Genomic DNA, 19,434 nt, shown 5'->3' with positions numbered 1-19,434 from the left:
CCAGGCATTTTGCATGATATATTCTGCATATAAGTTAAATAAGCAGGGTGACAATATACAACCTTGATGTACTCCTTTCCTGATTTGAAACCAGTCTGTTGTTCCGTGTCCAGTTCTAATTGTTGCTTCTTGACCTGCATACAGATTTCTCAGGAGGCAGGTAAGGTCTGCTATTCTCTTTAAGAATTTTCCACAGTTTGTTGTGGTCCACACAGTCAAAGGCTTTGGCATTTTTATTTTATTAGCCAAAGTTAATATTAATCAAAGGCTCATGTTAATAGGTATTTTTGAAAATAATACTTTTTTTATACTCAAAACCAGTTCCATGCAGTCATTACCTAGCTGTTGTTAATTTAGGTTCCTTAATACCCTGAAAAGCAATAAAATTTAGTTTAGTTTCTTTAGTACACTAAAAAAAAGTAAAATTTTCTTTTCGTGAATCTGTTTCATAATTTAAACCAGTCTCAGTTCTTTTTAATTACGTTTTTTCTACTTATAAAGTTTCATGATAATTAGTCTGCATAAATACCAGGAAGTTAATCACTATCAGAAATCAGTGAAATGAACCTTCTGGATTTTGTGATGCAGTTTACTCAGGTTTTTCCTTTCTTTAATTACTGGGAGTAGTGATGCCTCTATGTTGTGTTAACACCGTTCTCTTATTTGACACAGAAAACAAAAGGATGGCTGTACTGTACTGTTGGGAGCTGACTTTATCATGCCATTGTATGTTTTGAGAGAAACTTTCCATGAAGCAAGTTATAGTAACCTGTATCTTCACTTATTTATTTTTGGTATAAGATAATTGTCTAAAAGCCAGCCTTTAGGTAGGGGACCTGGTAGAAGAGCTGAAAACTTCCCTTTCTTTTACGCTGAATCCGTCACTGAATCATTTCAGTCCTTCCACTGCAGTGTCACTTTGCTATTCAGTCTCCTTCCCCTACTGCGGTTCAAGGCATTCCAACCCATTCTTGAGTCGTCTCCAGATCAGTCTTCCTCAAGTGCCATTTTAATCTTCTTGTTCTCCTGTTCCAAAGCTTTCAGTGGTTCTGTATTATCAAACAAACAAAGCAGTGTTTCTGTACAACATAACCCTAGGTTTCATTATCTTTGAGAACATCCTTACCTGAACACTGTGCTGAAGCAAATAGTTACTGTTGCCCAAATGTGAGCTGCTCTTTACTATCTCCGTGACTTATTTATGTAAGACCTTTTGTTCAGAATTCCTTCTCACCGTTCTTTCTCTACTGAATTCCTACTCACATCTTAAGGCTCAGATTAAAATATCATATCTTTCATGATACCTTTCTTGATAATCCTGACATAAAATGCTTTATCACTTCCAAATTTATTAGCACCTTAGTTGTGCAAGTTTTACAGTATTTACCACATATTGCCTTGAATTAGAAATGTGTTATCTCAACTCCCCTGAACTTGAAGGACTCCTTGAGCACAAAGATAGTATTTATGCAAGTTTATATTTTCTATAGCACTCAACATGCAATAAAATAATAACTGTTCAATATGTTTGTGCTAAGTCACTTCAGTCATATATGATTCTCTGAACTGTAACCTGCCAGCTCCTCTGTCCATGGGATTCTCCAGGCAGGAAATCTGGAATGGGTTGCCATTTCCTTCTTTGGGGCATCTTCTCAACCCAGGGATCAGACCCATGTCTCTTATGTCTCTTGCATTCACAGGCAGTTCTTTACCACTAGCATGACCTGGGAATCCTGGTTCAATATGTACTTAATTGAAAAAATTTGTATCATCCTCAATTTTTGAAACGTGGCATTATATTATCCTCCTTAATTCCCAGAATTAATCTCTTTCAAACATTTTTACGTATTAGGGTACTAGAACAGATGATATTATCTAACTTTTGGTTTCTAATAGAAAATTTTACTTCATGCTACTGACTCCTATTTCTAAAGATCTCTTTGACATTGTGTCACTGAAAAAAGAGGTAAGGTGATACGATATGTCCTTTCAAAGCTAACCTTATGGTGGATGACGCTGCCACATTAAGCACAGGTCCTGGCCAAAGAAAGTTAAGTGTTCGTGTCAAACCCCTTACTTAACAGTAATAACTACCATTTATTAACCCCTACTTTGTCGGGCACTGCTTTCCACTTTATGTGCACTAATTTTATTTGATCCTGCCAACAAATCTTAAGTGAGCTGTTTTCCCTGTTTTATAAATAATCAGGCAGAGACTTGATCCAGTTATGTATTCCAGAGGTACAAAGCTAGATATTGATGGAGCTGGGATTTTGAATAGTGATTTCTCTGATTTCAACCTCAGAGTACTCTCCATTATGCTACATTTCTTCTGTAAGATGTAGATCACGTATTAATGGGAAGAGCTGTATCAGTATACCTGATGAATGCTTTTTATGAGAGAAAAATTCAAAGAAAATTCATCAATAGTACTGTTAAAAAATTAACATTTCTATGAGTTATAGAAGATTCTAGTGGGAATAAGCTTTGAATTTTCTGTTTATAAGTACCACATCCTTCAGTTCTTCTATTTTTTACTGTTTAGGAGATTATAGGGGTTAAAGTCTAACTTGTTGGCACAGATTTCTGATATTTGTAGGAAGGTAAAGCTGGCTGGAGGGGTTAAAGTTTACTATAATCCTCTTATGTTGTTAATGTCTGGATGGGTAAAATATTTAAGTTGAATAGTTACTATTGGTAGATCTGGGCCTAGACTGTAAGTTACCTGTGTCCTGAACAATCCAGTATTGTTTTACACTATACATAAAATATACACTATACATTGATTCTTAAATGTTATCTTTTTCCATCTCTTTTCTTACTCCTGAAGTTTCTCTCTTACTTCCCCCATCAGAAAATGCCATATACATGTCCAGGATGCTTAGAAGGACTAAAAAGGGTAAAGGAAACAAATACCAGTTTTTTCCCCAGAAGGAGTATGTATTACAGATGGTCAAGGAAAGAAGAGTTTATGTTAGGAAAATTAGCTCTACTTCGTACCAAGATGTAAATTTGTTTTATTAGTTTCAATGACTGGGTCTTCTGAGTGCCCCTATACACTGAAAATACACTAAATTACTATTTAGTGAAAATTACTGGGCCTGCCTCCAAATTTGTTCATATCTCCAGATTACGTGAATGATTATTGACTAGTTGCTGGTTATTCATGTACTTATTAAACAAATATTTATCGAATATCTACTATGTGTTAGTATATTAGATTCTAGAGACATCTATGGAGACTAGAAATGAAAATGCATGTATTAATATGGAGAAGGAGCATCTTTGTCCAGAGGAACTGGTTAGACTTACCCAAGGAAGCAACACGAAAAGTGAAGAAAAAGGGAGGAGCTTACAAGCAGACAAAACACAATTATTTATAAAATGCCAGTGTAAACAGTAGGCAGTTTGTGAGGCAAGAACATGGATTTCATTCTAGAACTTATTTATTCACAAAAAATGGATTAAGGACCTATATTAGACTGTATGTCTTATGTTAAAAGTATAGTAGTAAACAAGATAAAACCAAATCTTGCTTAAATAAACCAATGTTATAGTCTGCAAGAGAATTCAGATAAGGAAAAGGACATTATTAAATTGTATAGTGACCTTTCAGGCTAAAAAATGTACAAGTTGCTGTTGGAGCATATAAGAAGGCACTGACTTAATTTGGTAGGTCAAGGAAGGCTTCCAGGAGGAAGTGATAGCTAAAATGACCTGAAGGATTAGTAGGATTAGTCAGGCAAAAAGGATGACTTCAGACGAAGTGGTCCAGTTAGGATGACAGCGTGTGCAGAGGCGTAAAGGTAAGAGAGAACATGACCTGAAAGATACACTGAAATGTATTGGGTAATAGGAATGTGGAACAGCATGAAGCTGAGGGGTTAAGCAGAGGTCAGACCATGATATATCTTGTAGGTCAGATTATTCAGTTTGGACTTGATCCTAAAAATAAGCATAAAGCATTAAAATTTTTAAATAAAAGAATACATTACATGATCAGACTAGCTACGATATGAAGTGAAGTAAATAAGGAACAAGACTAGCGAGTCAGAGAGACCAGAAACTAGAAAAGAGATCTTTGTGTATTGAACCAGGAGAGATGTATTGAAAATGGAAAAATAATAAATTATATATGAGTGTAATTTTTAAATTACTTGAGGATTTTACCTAGTGGGAGAGACATTAGGATTAAGGATGATGCCAAAGTTTTTACTTGAGCTTCTTAAAGAATATTTTTAAAAATACTGAGAAAGCCTCTGTAACAGGAAATACCAGAAAAAGACAGTAGGGAAAAAAATAATGAATTCAGTTGTGGATACATTTGCTTTGAGGTTCTTGTGGAATAATATGTGAACATATGACCATTAGAATTATAAGTCTGAATCTCACAAGAGAGGTCTAGGCTAGATATAATTTGGAACTAATCAGTAAATGAATAAATGATATTGCCTGATAGTGTGTTAAATTAGAGAAGTTTGTAAACTTTAAAGCACATGTAAATTTTTATTAGTAAGTTAATGAATGGAAATGTACATTCTGGACTTCAAAATGGTACTGTTTTCATTTTCAATGATCGGTTGTATGATGTATGTTGAAATCCTAATGATCAAAGGTGTATGAATATGCAATGCAGTATTCCCATATGTCATCCATGTGATTAGCGATTAGCAATGCAGATGTTTAATGATGCTATAATTTTGTAGCCAAAGCATATGAATGATAATAGTTATCTGTATTGTCAGCAAGTAAATGTTTCACATGACTAACGTCAATCCTAGGTAATGTGGCATTTTCTTTTATTACAGCTTTTGATTGGCTTTGAATCTGGAACAGTAGTGTTATGGGACCTCAAGTCAAAGAAAGCAGACTATAGATACACCTACGATGAGGTAATAACATTGCTTTTGTCATTTCTCCACTTCACAATGGCTTCTCTCAGAACTTCTTTAATTAATGACTTTAGGCAATCTTTGTGGTTACTGTAACACACAAATTTTTGCATATGTATCATATAATATATTTACATAGCTCAAAAGACACAAAAATTATCTCTCCGGCTCCTGTCATTTGACCATCCAATTCCCTTACCTCATCCCAATGTTACTTTCTCATGTATTCTTCCAGAGGTATTTTCTGCATTTACAAGCAAATTAATAAATGTGTGCTAGCTTTTTATTTTATACAAATGATAGTGTACTGGAAATATTTATAGCTTGCTTGCTTTAGAATCCAAATAAAGATTGTGATTAATAAAAAAAAAAGACTTTTATTGCCTTCAGATTTCCTATAAATTGGATGGTTTATTGAGACGACCAAATTTAGGTTCATTTTTTTGTTTTGTTTTTAGCAGGACTATTTCTTAGATGATGCTGATGCTCTTCACCCGGATTGAACAGTAGTGTCTGTGATAATAGCAGTCAGTTATGTTCAAGGCCTAAATCCATTACCATGCAGTTGTTGCAAAGTAGAGAGGTTCTAATTTTATGATTCCTTCTCTATCGATTATCTGGGATACTTCTGTAAAGAGAAGCTTCTCACCTGCTCTTTTGATTATATAGTTGTACAATTTGGATAGGAAAGGCAGGATAAATGCTTGTTTCTTTTATTTCAGTAAAAGGGGCTGTTCTCTAGCAACATTAATGATAAGCAATTTGATTTTGTTTCCCATTTCACTATGTACTAAAAGATTTAAACATTATTTCATATGCCTCAGTACACTACCGTTATTAGCCTTACTGATTTTCAAATTGTCCCGTCTTTCATCAGTGAATCTCTTCCATTTGTTTCCTGAGTCCTTTGATAATAGTCTTGGATAGCTTCTTTGCCATCTGTTAGAACAAAGCATACCTATTAAACTTGAATATTTCTGTCCCAAATTTAGAGTATCTTTTTCCGTGAAACTGGGTTCTTTCGGTGAGAAATGGTGTCTGGTGACCATAATTTGGTTACCAGGAGTGTTCATAATTTCTAATTCAGAGAATAGATCTAGGAAATGTGTGGGGTTTTTTTGTTTATTTTTAAGAAATGTCGTGTGTTCATATTGATGCTCTCAGTTAGTCAAACAGATTACATTGAGTAACTATAGCAAAACTAGGAATACTTTGTAAATGTCTGCATATTATCTTTATAAGCCTGACCGAAAGAGAATTTTGTTTTCATAACTGTATACTTTTTTTTTGTATTTTAAAGCCTTTTAGTTAATAAATATTCTGTTGTTTACCAGTCAAGATCTTGAGTTTATTTTAAAAGAGTATTTTTAATAAAGAGTTCTTGTCATTTCTCTGGAAGCTTTGGCCTGTAGAGCTGTTTGTTATGTCAAAATGAAAGCATATTGTAAGCATATTTGACTTTTTTCTGTTTGCTTTTGTAATTTAAATAGTTATCTTGGCTTTAGCCACTATTGAATCACAGGGAATTTACCCTCTCAGTTTAAACAAACACACTGGGAAAATACATGTAAGAACAGTTTATAAAAATTAACAGATAGTATAGAACAGGGATTCCTTAGGGGATAAAAGTGAGCTTTTCAGTTGCATTAGCTTATGGTCTGGAGGTGCTTCCCTGCTGGCTCAGACGGTAAAGTGTCTGCCTACAGTGCGGGAGACCCAAGTTCGATCCCTGGGTCGGGAAGATCCTCTGGAGAAGGAAATGGCAATCCACTCCAGTACTATTGCCTGGAAAATCCCATGGACAGAGGAGCTTAGTAGGCTACAGTCCATGGAATCGCAAAGAGTTGGACACGACTGAGCGACTTCACTTCACTTCATGGTCTGGAGAGATTTTCCAGGTCTCAATCCATGAAGGAAGGTGGGCAAGGGGGAACCTGCATTAAACCCAGCAGTCTCCCTAAATTGAGGAAACAGAGTTGGGAAATGGGGAAAGTTATCCATAATTTATAAAACAAGGTAACAGAATGTAGGGACCTGCCTTGTGAGAGAGTTTTAAAAATCCACAAGGAGCCCTTTACCTTGGTCTTAAGTTGAACTGAATAATGATTAGTGTGAGGTTTAGAATAGATTCATTGGAAAGGAGTAGGTAAAGCAATTCTCATAGCACACACAAGGCTAAGAATAGGTCATATTCCCAACAGAACAGAGAATGCTTGTAGTGGTCAGGGCATCAGAATAATACTCACAAAGGTATTGCCTTGTCATTGGGATAGACTAGCCCTGCATTAAAAACTGGCTTAGCTAGCCTAACAGAGCTTAAGCAAGCCTGTTTCCAGGCTGTTTCCAAGTAGTATTTTTTAACTACGTACCAGAAGAAAAGGTGAAAAGTATTTAAAAGAGTATAATTGGGCTTCCCTTGTGGCTCAGTGGTAAAGAATCTGCCTGCCAATACAGGAGACACGGGTTTGGTCCCTGATCTGGGAAGATTCACACATGAGTGAAGCAATTAAGCCCTTGCCCCACAACTTCTGAGCTTGTGCTCTAGATCCTGGGAGCTGCAACCACTGAAAGCCGCACACCCTAGGAGCTCATGCTCTGCCATAAGAGAAGCCACTGCAATGAGAAGGCTGCGCACTGCAACTAGAGAAAAGCCTGCACAGCAACAAAGACCCAGCACAACCAAAAATAAATAATTTTTTTAAGCTAATGTCATGATTTATGAGACTGTTCTCCTATAATGAAACATTTGCTAAAAATTAAGAGTATAATTTATATATACCTACATATCTGCCATTCTGGTATTTTTCATTCTTTTGAGTAGATCCAGATTTCCATCTCATATCATTTACCTTCTGCATGAAGGACTGCTTGTAACATGTTTTATAGTGAAAATCTGCAAATTATCTATTCTTTGAGTTCTGTGTGTGTGTAAATGTGTTTATTTTACCTTTGTTTCTGAGAAGATATTTGTGATGGATATAATCCTAGGTTGACAGTTTTTTCTTTCAGAACTGTTAAGGTATTACTCAACTGTGTTCTTGCGTTGTTTCTAAAGAAATATCTGCTGTCATCTTTATCTCTGCTTTTCTATATTTAATGTGTTCCCCTCCTTGTCTCCACCCTCTGGTTGCTTTTAAGGATTTCTTATCACTAAAGTTCCAGTTTTAAGCAATTGAAATATGTACTTTTATGTAGTTTTTTCCAAGTTTCTTTTGCTTTGAGTTCACTGCATTTCTAAGATATGTATGTATTCTAGAAGTTTATAGAGTTTAAAGTTTTCATCAGATTTAGGAAATTTTGGGTCATTATTTCTTCCAATATATTTTCTGTCCATAGGCTCCCTTCTGAGACTCCTATGACACACATATTAGTCTTCTTGAAGTTGTACCACAGTTTACTGATGTTCTGCTTATTCTTTGCCCATCTTCCACATTGAGCAGTTTCTGCTGCTGTGTGTCTTCAAGTTAATCAGGCTTTCTTTCTGCTGTATCAAATCTGTTGGCAAACCCATTTGGAAACAATTTTTCATCTTAGACATTTTCATCTCTAGAAATCCACTTGTGTTTTTGAAGGCCTGCATGTCTTCCCTCAACATTTTCACGTTTTCACTTACCTTTTAGAGCATGTGGAGTCTGTTTAAAATATTTGTTTTAATATCCTTGTCTGCTAGTTCTCCCATCAGTATCATTTCTGAGTCTGTTTCTATTGACTACATTTTCTTCTCATTTTGCATCGTATTTCCTGGTTTATTTGCATGCCTTATAGATTTTTGTCACCTGTCTTGAAGTTCAATATGAGGTATTTTCAATCAATCTTAATTCTAAATCTGCATTCTTGTCTCCTAGAACTTTAGTTAATTTATAAAAATTTTTCTGAACAGTCAATGCAACTAGTTTTTCCAGTGGGATATTGATTATAATTACTTGGTAATTTATGTTTAGTTATTGTTTATTCTAAGAAACTACAAGAATGCATTTTGTTTTCTTGAACTTGTCAATAATACATAATCACTATTATATTATTATCATCCTCCCTTAAGGAGTAAATAAAATTTTGAAAGTTAAAAGAGTGTTAGAACCAAATTAAATCTCATTTTTTTGGCAGGACAATTAAGTTATGGGAATTTAATATTAACATATGGACTTCAGCTTGGGAAATAAAAAGGTTAATATGAAGAATTACTTCCAGTTTCAATTATGAATAACTTGGTGTTTAAATAAGTTTTTGTTTTTAAAGGTGGAATTCTTTACCCCTCTTTTATAGGCTATCCACTCTGTTGCTTGGCATCATGAAGGAAAACAATTTATTTGCAGTCATTCGGATGGCACCTTGACTATATGGAATGTGAGATCCCCTGCGAAGCCTGTGCAGACCATAACTCCACATGGTAAGAATGGATCCCTTTTAAACACTACCTAAATTGTGATGGACAGAAAACTGTTTTGAGTTTGCATTTGGGTTTGTTTGTTTTTGATGACAAGGATGGGTTCTATTTTGAATTTTAAATTTTAATTTAATTTAAAATTTCTGTATTTACACATATAGAAATAATTTGTAGCAACTGAGTAAATGAAATCTCGAATAACTATATTTGCAGTTGAGATCGCAAATTTGAGCTTTCAGAAAATGAAAGTTACAAAATATTCTGAGTAATTTTTCTCCAATAGTCCAGAAAGTTGATAATTTTGTGAGTGATGTAGGACTTATTTTGAATTTTTGTCATCTTAATATTATCAACTGCAGGTTGCTAGTCTACATATAATATGTATTGAAACACTTGGCACCATATAGAAGGTAATTGTATACCTTAAAATATTATCTTCAGAAACCCCCAAATGACCCCAAGTTTGACTCACTAGGAACATTCATGTTGCTGCTGCTGCTAAGTCGCTTCAGTCGTGTCTGACTCTGTGCGACCCCAGAGACGGCAGACCACCAGGCTCCGCCGTCCCTGGGATTCTCCAGGCAAGAACACTGGAGTGGGTTGCCATTTCCTTCTCCAATGCATGAAAGTGAAAAGTGAAAGGGAAGTCGCTTAGTCATGTCCGACTCCTAGCGACCCATGGACTGCAGCCTACCAGTCTCCTCCGTCCATGGGATTTTCCAGGCAAGAGTACTGGAGTGGGGTGCCATTGCCTTCTCCGAGGAACACTCATAGGACTCAGCAAAAGGATGCAAAGTGAAATCAGCAAAGGGAAAAGGCACAAGGGATGGAGTCTAGAGGAATCCAGGCTCAAGCTTCCAGCAGCCTTCTTCCAGTGGAGCCACACAGGATATGCTTGTTTCCTCTTGCAATGAGTTATTACCACATGTATGAAATGTCCTGTACTAGGACAGCTCACCTGAACCTGATGTCCAGGGTTTGTATTGATGTCAATCTATACGCACCCTCTGCTTTAGTTAGCGGGAGAAGGCGATGGCACCCCACTCCAGTACTCTTGCCTGGAAAACCCCATGGACAGAGGAGCCTGGTAGGCTGCAGTCCATGGGGTCGCAAAGAGTCAGACACGACTGAGCGACTTCGCTTTCACTTCTCACTTTCATGCATTAAAGCAGCAGCAGCTTTAGTTAGCATGTACCAAAATTTCAGATACTTAGAAGGAAAACAGAGATTGGTCGTAAACCGTATTTTTTGTACAAGTAGTACAGACATCGTGGGCCACCCTTTTCAGTCTGGGAGTGGTGGAAGCTGTCTTGAAAGTCAGGTTACCAGTTGTTAAGCAAGAGAGCTAATCCTGAAAGCTGCCATTTTTCTAGGGATGGTGATCTCAAGCTGGTGTGTTAACGCTTAGTCTACAAGTAATGTATATAAAACCTCCATGAAAGTTTTATTAGAGTGGCTTACTTGGTGGATCAGATGATAAAGAATCTGCCCTGCAATGTGGGAGACCCATGTTTGATTGATCCCTGCGTCTGGAAGATCCCCTGGAGAAGGGAATGGATATTCCAGTATTCTTGCCTGGAGAATCCCATGGACTGAGGAGCCTGGCGGGATACAGTTCATGGGTTTGCAAAGAGTGGGATACAACTGAGTAACTAACAGTTTCACTTTTTATGAATAGATTATGAAGGACTTTGAATTCTGGATGAGGCCTGGAAATTTGCATTCCTTTATTAATCTGCATTCTTACGATTCTACGCTAAGTAATTCTTAACCAGCAAATTGAAAGGAACTGTTGTTTGCATTAGTAGCATACGAAAAGAGTATTTTTATAATTGTATTTCATTGTTCACTTTAAAATATGACTGCCCATTTTCTTTAAAAATTGGTACATTCTGAATTATTGCAATGTAAAAAATAAAGTCAAATTAAAAATTTACTTTGTCTGTCATAGTATGAGTTTTTAGACTTGCTTGTTTCCTGGTAAAAATAACAGTTCTTTTAGCCACATATTGTAATATATTTTACCACTGTTTTTTGGTTGCAGTCAGTGACTCTTCTGGAAAAGCACTTATTTTAAATTTGCTACAGTTCTGTTTATGTGTGCCTCCAGAAGATAACCCTTTTCATAATAGGTTCCAGTTTTCCCTAATATATTTTTGTTCTTCCTTCTCTTAGTGCCTATGTCCCTAATCTTTGTGGTATTCCTGAGTATTTCGTACATTTTAGAATCTCCTATCCCCACTGGAATCTAGGAATTCAGAAAATCAAAAAAGTTGAAGATTAGTTTAGAAACCTTTAATTTCAAACCCAGAAGGAAGTATTAATAATATTGAAGTTAGTAGAAATATGTATATTGGTTTTAAAGTTTTAAGTTTATCTAAATTTTCATCTTTTTTTGTAAGTATAGTTCAAAGAGGTTTTTTTAACCAGTTGAGAGTAAGTTGTCAGCATATTGCTTAATCACCCCAAAATAGTTCAGTATTAGTCTCTTACAGAGACATTCTCCTATATCACCAGGTTTTGCCTTTTGTCTAAAGGGTCTATATGCAGATTAGGTTTAGTTACCATGTTTCCTCAGTCTCTTTCAAACTAGAACTCTTCTTGAGCCTTTACTTGACTTTCCTTACAGATAAATTTTGAATGTTGCAGGTCAGTTATTTTATAGAATGTGCTTCCATTTGGTTTTGTCTGATGTTGTTTTCATGATTAGATTCATGTTGCACATCTTCAGCAGGACCATCCCAAAAGGATTGCTGTCTTCTTTTAACAGCCTCAAGTGGAGCTTGTGTTTGATTTGTCATGGTGATGTCTCATACCCTGATTCCTTGATTAAGTTTCTGTCTACTAGGTCTCTCCATTATAGCGTTATTTTTTCCTTTTGAAGTTAATAATTTTTTTGATTTTTTATTGTAATCAATAAGTGTTTTGATTTGAAGGAAATAGTTGAGACTTTATAAACATACTGTTCCTCATCAAAATTTATACCCCCTGGTTTTAGCATCTGTTGATGTTTCTTTGAAGGATTACTTATTACCATAATGGTTGCCAAATGATGATTTTTCTATTTTAATCTTGATTCTCTTTTAATACTAAAAACGTAAATTCTTGAGAGCAGGCTTTTAGAAGTAGCAAAATTAGATTTCTTCAGAATTTGTAGTATCTTAGTAAAAAAGGCAATCATACACATATTTGTGGTATGTAGTTTTTAGTATACTAAATATCTACTTTGATGGATTAAAATTTAGGGATTTCTTTTCATTACTATCTGTGTTGTGGGCTCTTGCTCTTCCTTTCCTACAGGAAGGAAGGAAGGATTTATGGTAAATCATGGATTTTTTTCATATCTAAATCCATGTAATGTAATGGTTAAGTATCCTATTCTTAAAAACATTTATAAGCATTACCTTGGTAATTGATTGGAACTGATTGTACTTTTATTCATTCAACAAATATTGGTTCTACCATGAGATAAGCACCATTCTATACATTGGATCAAGTAAGCAAAATTTAAGTAAAAGTACTTGAAAATTATGACATGCTATATACATATGTGATTATAATAAATGTAAATTTGGATATCTTATTTACTTGGTAGGATAGCACAAAATATACTTAGATAGGTTTTCCCCAAAATATATTTTATAATGCTAATGTTTCCTATGTTAGTGAGTTATTTGGTGAAAAAGCATGTTATGATCAAAGAAGTTCTAGAAATGCTGAAATAAAGTTGAAAATTTTCTTCACTGAAAGACGTCTTAGTTTTCAATGTACACTGAATTTATAAAGGGAAAATATGTATAAACATACATACATATATACAATTGACTCTTGAAAAGAGCAGAAGGTTAGGGGCACTCATTGCTGCATATTAGAAAATCTGCATATAACATCAAGTCAGCCCCCAATATCTGTGGATTCAACCAACCACAGACTGTGTAGTCATCTAGTATTTACTACTGAAAAAATTTTGCCCTTAAAGTGAACCCATGCAACTCAAACTCCTGTTGTCCAGGGGTCAACAGGATATTAATTATTTGTGCCAGTTTATATATTTTATGTGGCTTTTCCTAAATTTACTTGACTTTAGCATCTTTTATTCACAGAACATCTTACAGTACTCTAGTGTTCCTCAAAATAGCACTTTGAGAAATGTTGGCCTGGTGCTTGAACTATAATTGAACTATAGCTTCAATATTCAGTTTGCCCTCAAATGGAATCATTCATTGCCAAAGTTGTTAGATAGTAGATTCTTATGAGGGTCGTGACAGTTATCTAGACAATGATGATAAAATGGCCAGTAAAGGAAAATAATTTGAATTCACTTAAGATAATTTCCTGGTATAATGTTGGATAATTTTACGTGTATCAAGATGGTTGACAGTCATATTTTTTCAGAAATTTTCTATTTGGGTGTCTGAAATATATCAACTGGTGATTTTTTGACTAAAATAAAAAATGATACTTCCCTTTAATCTAGTTTTTATGATTATCAAAGAACACTTTCCTAGTAATCAGACAATCTGGTATGTAATTCTAGCACTGCTGTTTGTAAGTACTTTATAGAAATAATTACTGTTTTCTTGGACTTAGTTTCATCATATGTAAAATGGAAGGATTGAATGGGTGATTTTTAAGGTATAAGTTTTTTGATTATGTGGAAATTAAAGAACCAGGATTAGAGAACTTTTATTAAGGGTTGCTAAAGGGAAAAATAAATTCATACTTCACATAAATAAAAGTGAATTTATAGTATTTTAAGGATGTGACATATTAAAATTATATGAATCTACTTTTAAGATTTACCTGAAGCCTAAAACACTCAGTGAATCATAAATCCATACTGCAATTCTTTAATGTATTAATAGTTCATTAGAAAAGTTTTTTCCCTAGTTCTTCTATTTGGAAGAACTTACCAGACTCCACAGAATATACTCAAATAAGGCTTTTGTTTAAAGGCAAAGGATACTAAGCAGCAAGAGAAAAAGAATGTGTATAAGCATTCTAAGAGACAGCCCATATGAGTCTCCCACTCTGTACTTTTGCTCACAAGGACTGTACTGAGTCACCAGCTCCAGCCCCCAAACTCTGGCTTCTGAGAAACTCTCAGAGTGATCCTTTAAATGAATAAGCCGGTATTGCCAGTTAGGCCAGTTGCCGGCCATCCAAAACTACTACTCCAAGAGTCACCAAGGGGAGTTTGGGGAGTTTTGGATCTTGAAGAAACACATCATAAATCCCACTACTCTTGGCCATGATCCAACAACCAGATATCCCATTGGTCATCGGTCCAGCTATAAATCAGCTCTCTCCACACTCATCAAGGAAAGAACACCTTCCCCATTTCAGACTAATGTTATTAACAATGTGATTCTGCAATTTAATTGTCTTATTTTCTAGAGCATCATTGTTCAATAGAAATACGAGATCTGCATGTGTAATCTTAAATTTACTAGTAACCATATTAATAACAGTAAAAAAAATTAAAATTAATTTTAGTAACAAATATGATTTACCCCAAATATGCAAAATATTACTACTTTAGCATGTAATCAGCATATAGAATCCAAGTATTTTGCATTCTTTCTCTGTACTCTTTGAAATCTAGTGTATATTACAGCACATCTGAACGTGGAATAGCTACATTTCAAGGGCTCAATAGCCATGTGTGAGTGGTGGCTGTCGTACTACGTAGCCCACTCTTGAGTGAGCCCATGGCTGCTGTGTAGCAACAAATGTGTTCTCCATTCTAAGTGGCATTCTACTTCCCCAATTAGAAACTAGGGAAGCACTTGTTTTCTGACAGTGATCCTCATTTATTTGTTAATGCATCTCATTCATTCATTCATTTATTCTTTCAGTAGACATTTATTGAGCACCTCCTCAGTACCGGAGATTAAATACTAGAAATATATTGCTCTTGGAGAACTCATAGTCCAGTGAGTGAAAATGATGTATAAACTAAACTACATACGATGAGTGCTGATAAAGGCCTGCATAGTATGATGTAGAAACAGCAGTAATGAGTATGTTTTAGGTGAAGGCTATAGGAAGATTTCACAAATTTAGGCTGGATGAACTTGGTCTTAAAGGATCAGTGGGGAGTTATAAGAACAGAACAAGGTTATTTTAGTCAAAAGGTACAAAGACATAATCAAAAGCAGGATATTTTTGGAAAACCGCTAGTTTAATATGAACAGTATTTAAAATTCCTTTGAGCGAGTAGCCAGAAACTAATAACTGCATACAGAGGCAAAAATATACATCATAGTATGCTAAAGAGTTTGGACTTCATGAAGGGAGACCTAGGAAATGATTTCACAGTGAGAAACATAAAATTTATATTTGGAAATACCCCTTTGATGATAGTGCGTCAGATGAGCCAGGAGTAGAAAAGAGAAGCCAATTAGGATGCTAATGTCAACAATAAATAAGGAGGACTTCAAATATGATTATAAATGGAAGAAAGTGGACATGAATAAAATTCTGGAGTTAGAATCAACAGGACTTTGTGTCTGAGTAGTTTTAGGGATGTGAGAAATAGGGAAGACATAAGAGACATGAAGAAATCACATGTTACATGGAGGTTTGTATGATTTATTAAGTCAAGTTTTATATTTAACCAGATCTTTTCAGTGATTTTTTAAAGTAGTTCACAGGTAGTTGAAAGGGTAAGTACAAGTTTTTCTACTGAGGTGACTTAGCAGTTAAGAAGTCAGATGACAGTGGTGAAATCCAGTGATCCTCTAAATGTCCTTTAGTTATATGAGCTTTGTAAAATCTTAGCTAGTGCCTTATTACTTGATTTGACTTAGAAAATGGTTAGTCTAGGATTATCAGTTCAGTCGTTCAGTAGTGTCCGACTCTTTGCGATCCTGTGGACTGCAGCACACCAGGCTTCCCTGTCCATCACCAGCTCCTGGAGCTTGCTCAAACTCATGTCCATCAAGTGGGTGATGCTATCCAACCATCTCATCCTCTGTTGTCCCCTTCTCCTCCTGCCTTCAGGCTTTCCCAGCATCAGGATTATACGTGAATAATCTAGAACATGAGCAACAATCAGTGACATAATTTTAAAAATCTGAATTAAAAAAAAAAAAGATCAGAGTATGCAAATCAAAAGGACTCACTAATTTCCAAGCAAGATTAATGAAGAAAGATCACTATAAAAACAGCAGCATTTTTACTTTACAAAGATAATGAAACTACTCTTAACATCCATGCAGGGGGTGGACAGAAAGTATATAAAGAATTAAAAATCAGACTGGCTTTACATTTTATTGTAAGTATAAATATTGGACACAATAAAGCAGTAACAAAAGACTATATTGAGCAAGACGAAAGTCAAGAATTTCGTACCTGGCTAGGTTTTATGCAAGATATATAAGCTCAAAATTAAGAAGGCTCACTAATTATTCCACCCAACACCTGCCCTTTTTCAAGATTGTTCCAGCCACTGAAAGATTGGTGGTGAATGTTGAAATAGATTAAATTGAGTGATATCTGAATAATTGTTTTGCTTCATAAAATAAAATGCATACAAAGTAATTTTTTTAATGTAAAAATTTTACCTATAATCTCAAATTATATCCATCTGCCACTCCTATTAGAACTTTGAGTGGTAGAGGAAGGCTGAAGTTCTGATGGTAGTCTTCTTCAGAATAGACTTTTAAATTCTTCACTGAAAGGTCATATCTGAACAGATTGAAATCGAGGTTGAAATTCTTAGTTTGTTCCTTGTACAGCATGAGGGACTAGTTTTCAGATTTAAGACTCCTTTTTCCCACACCTTTTTTATTTCCTCATTCTCTCTCCCACCTCAAAAATCCAGTCTTCTTCCCTGGCAGTCCTTTCCAGCCTCTTGATCTGATGTTCTCTGCTTAACTCTCTCAGTAGTCACTCTCTGGTTCTAATAAATTAGGATGCAAGAGGCTCAAGGTTCCATTGCAACATTATTTTCTGCATAAAGAGGGGAAGAGATGTTTCCCTAGGATCTTAAGGCAGGAGCATATGCTCTAATACCAGTTGACCGGTGTATATTTATGAAAACTTAATGTAATAAAGGTGAATTTCACATTAGTGGGGAAAGCTGTGGTGGTTCAGTGAGAATGCTGGCAGTTGTTTTTGTTGTTTGGTTGCTAAGCTGTACCTGACTCTTCTGTAACCCCATAGACTGTAGTCCTCCGGGTTTCTCTGTCCATGCCATTTCCCAGGTAAGAATGCTGGAGTGGGTTGGGATGCGTCCATCTTCCCGACTCAGGGATTGAACCCACATCTCCTGCATTGCAGATGGTTTCTTTACCACTGAGCCACCTGGGACACCAGTGCTGGCAGACACATAACTGTATCACAGCTCATCACATTATACACTTTAAACACTTGGTCTTTATTGTCTGGCAATTATAGGTCAATAGAACTACACAAATAGTGATGAAACTATTAGAGAAAAAAATCTTACCTATACCAAAGTATACCTCAGAAAATTAATGTAATAAATGAAACTATAAAGCATTTACAAGAAAATGCTTCCCAAAGTTGTAATGGTATTTGTGTGGGAAGAACTTCCTAACCATGAAACCACAGAAGTAGTGACCAAAAAAAAAAAGTTTTTTATAGACATATACATACATACATATGTCATTGTTGATAAAAAGGATCATATAATACCAGCCTCTTCTCCATAAACCTTCCTCTATATTAGCATCCCCTTCCCCTTTCCTGCCTCACCGGATAAGCTATGTCAAAAATCTTGCAGATGTTCTTCCAAAATACATGTATTTCTAAAATCATACATATTTATAGACACATATAAGAGCATATGAGATTTTTTGGTCGTTGTTTTACATAAAAATAGAATTATATTATTCTTTCTTGCATCTTTTCTTAATCCTCTGTACTTGAGGAAAATCCCTCCTTTCATCTGGCATAGCTCTTAATTCCTTTATTTTAATGCTTGTGTATCAACCAGTTGTTTGTCTCACAATTCTTCATAATTTATTCAGCCATGCCTAATTTATGGATCACTACAAATTATGCTGTAGTGATAAATTTGAAACTTTCAAATAAAAGTTTCAAATTTGAAACTGTATTTTCAGTTTCTGATCACTACAAATTATGCTGCCTTTACCTTTCTTGTACATATTCAGTAGGAATTGATCCTTTTATTCCTATGGAATAAATGCTTAACAGAATTGCTGCTCCTCAAAATGGACTCGTTTTATATATTTCTATTTTTCATAAATGCTCTCAGCCTGCTTTTCAAAAAAACTGTACCGTTCGCATTTTTACTAGCCGTTTTCTCTGTTCCATTGTTCTTGCCAGCGGTGGTATTATAACTCATTTACTTCCTCCACTGATAGTACAGTTCATTTTACTTTTCTTACTTTTTTTTAAAAAAACTTTGAGTTTGCTCAGGGTCTCAAAGTTGGCCAGAGGTGAATGACAGGGACCTTTTCCTTTCCCAGGTCTTCCCTGGGCATGTACACTGCCTTAAGTACAGCCTGGAGTATGTCTGCTTCTTAAGGACTTTTTTTTAATTCCTGCCCAGCCTCTTATTTGCCTCAACTAAAACCACAGCCTTAGGCAGGCACCATATTGCCAGCAGATTACTGTTATTTCTGTGATGTCTGGAGGTAGGGTTTTTGGTCTCCCTGAGCTGATGTCTGTTGTGTCAAATGAAATTGCCACAACATCTTGGGATTAGAGTTTTTCAGGAAGCTGCAGTTGGGGATAATATACTGATTGGGCTCTAGGGAAACGGGTTTTAATGGAACGGCAAATAAACTTGAGTCCTATCTCTTGGCTGATGCTATTGCCTTTTTAATGGCACCATGCCATAGAGCTGAGGCGCATAGGGGATGGAAATAGCCCTTCATCAGAACATCCAGGCCCGCCCCCACCCAGGTTTTAACAAGCTTCGGTCATTTCCACTGAGTAGACTGTGTTGTGTTCGTTTTGTGGCTTCAGTTAGTTGGCAGAATTCTGAAGTGATTACCCTTAGTTATCTTGCTAGTATTTCAATTTTACTAAGTGAGTGAGTTCACAGAGGTCTCACTTAGTCACTCCGGAAATCATCTCCTTTTGAGTTTCTTTAGCAGTTCATAGGCATTGAACTTTAAGGCCATTTTGTCAAAATTCAAACTGTTTTGAATAAACTGTTTG

At 35.5% G+C, this 19,434-nt stretch overlaps 1 protein-coding gene across 4 annotated transcripts in view; it reads left to right on the top strand.

The window, feature by feature from the left end:
• STXBP5 (syntaxin binding protein 5 (tomosyn)) overlaps positions 1 to 19,434 on the top strand; it is a 158,251-nt gene that overhangs the window by 50,136 nt on the left and 88,681 nt on the right. For all 4 annotated transcript variants that reach the window (XM_010862562.1, XM_010862561.1, XM_010862559.1 and 1 more), the window contains exons 7-8: positions 4,809 to 4,892; positions 9,156 to 9,279. In XM_010862562.1, the coding sequence (XP_010860864.1) occupies positions 4,809 to 4,892; positions 9,156 to 9,279 (208 nt within the window). The remainder of the gene's footprint in view (positions 1 to 4,808; positions 4,893 to 9,155; positions 9,280 to 19,434) is intronic.

Source organism: Bison bison, unplaced genomic scaffold (assembly GCF_000754665.1).
Source record: "Bison bison bison isolate TAMUID 2011002044 unplaced genomic scaffold, Bison_UMD1.0 scf7180017864483, whole genome shotgun sequence".
Lineage (NCBI taxonomy): Eukaryota > Metazoa > Chordata > Mammalia > Artiodactyla > Bovidae > Bison > Bison bison.
The sequence above is the reverse complement of the archived record's forward strand: the minus strand, read 5'-3'. Positions and strand labels throughout refer to the sequence as shown.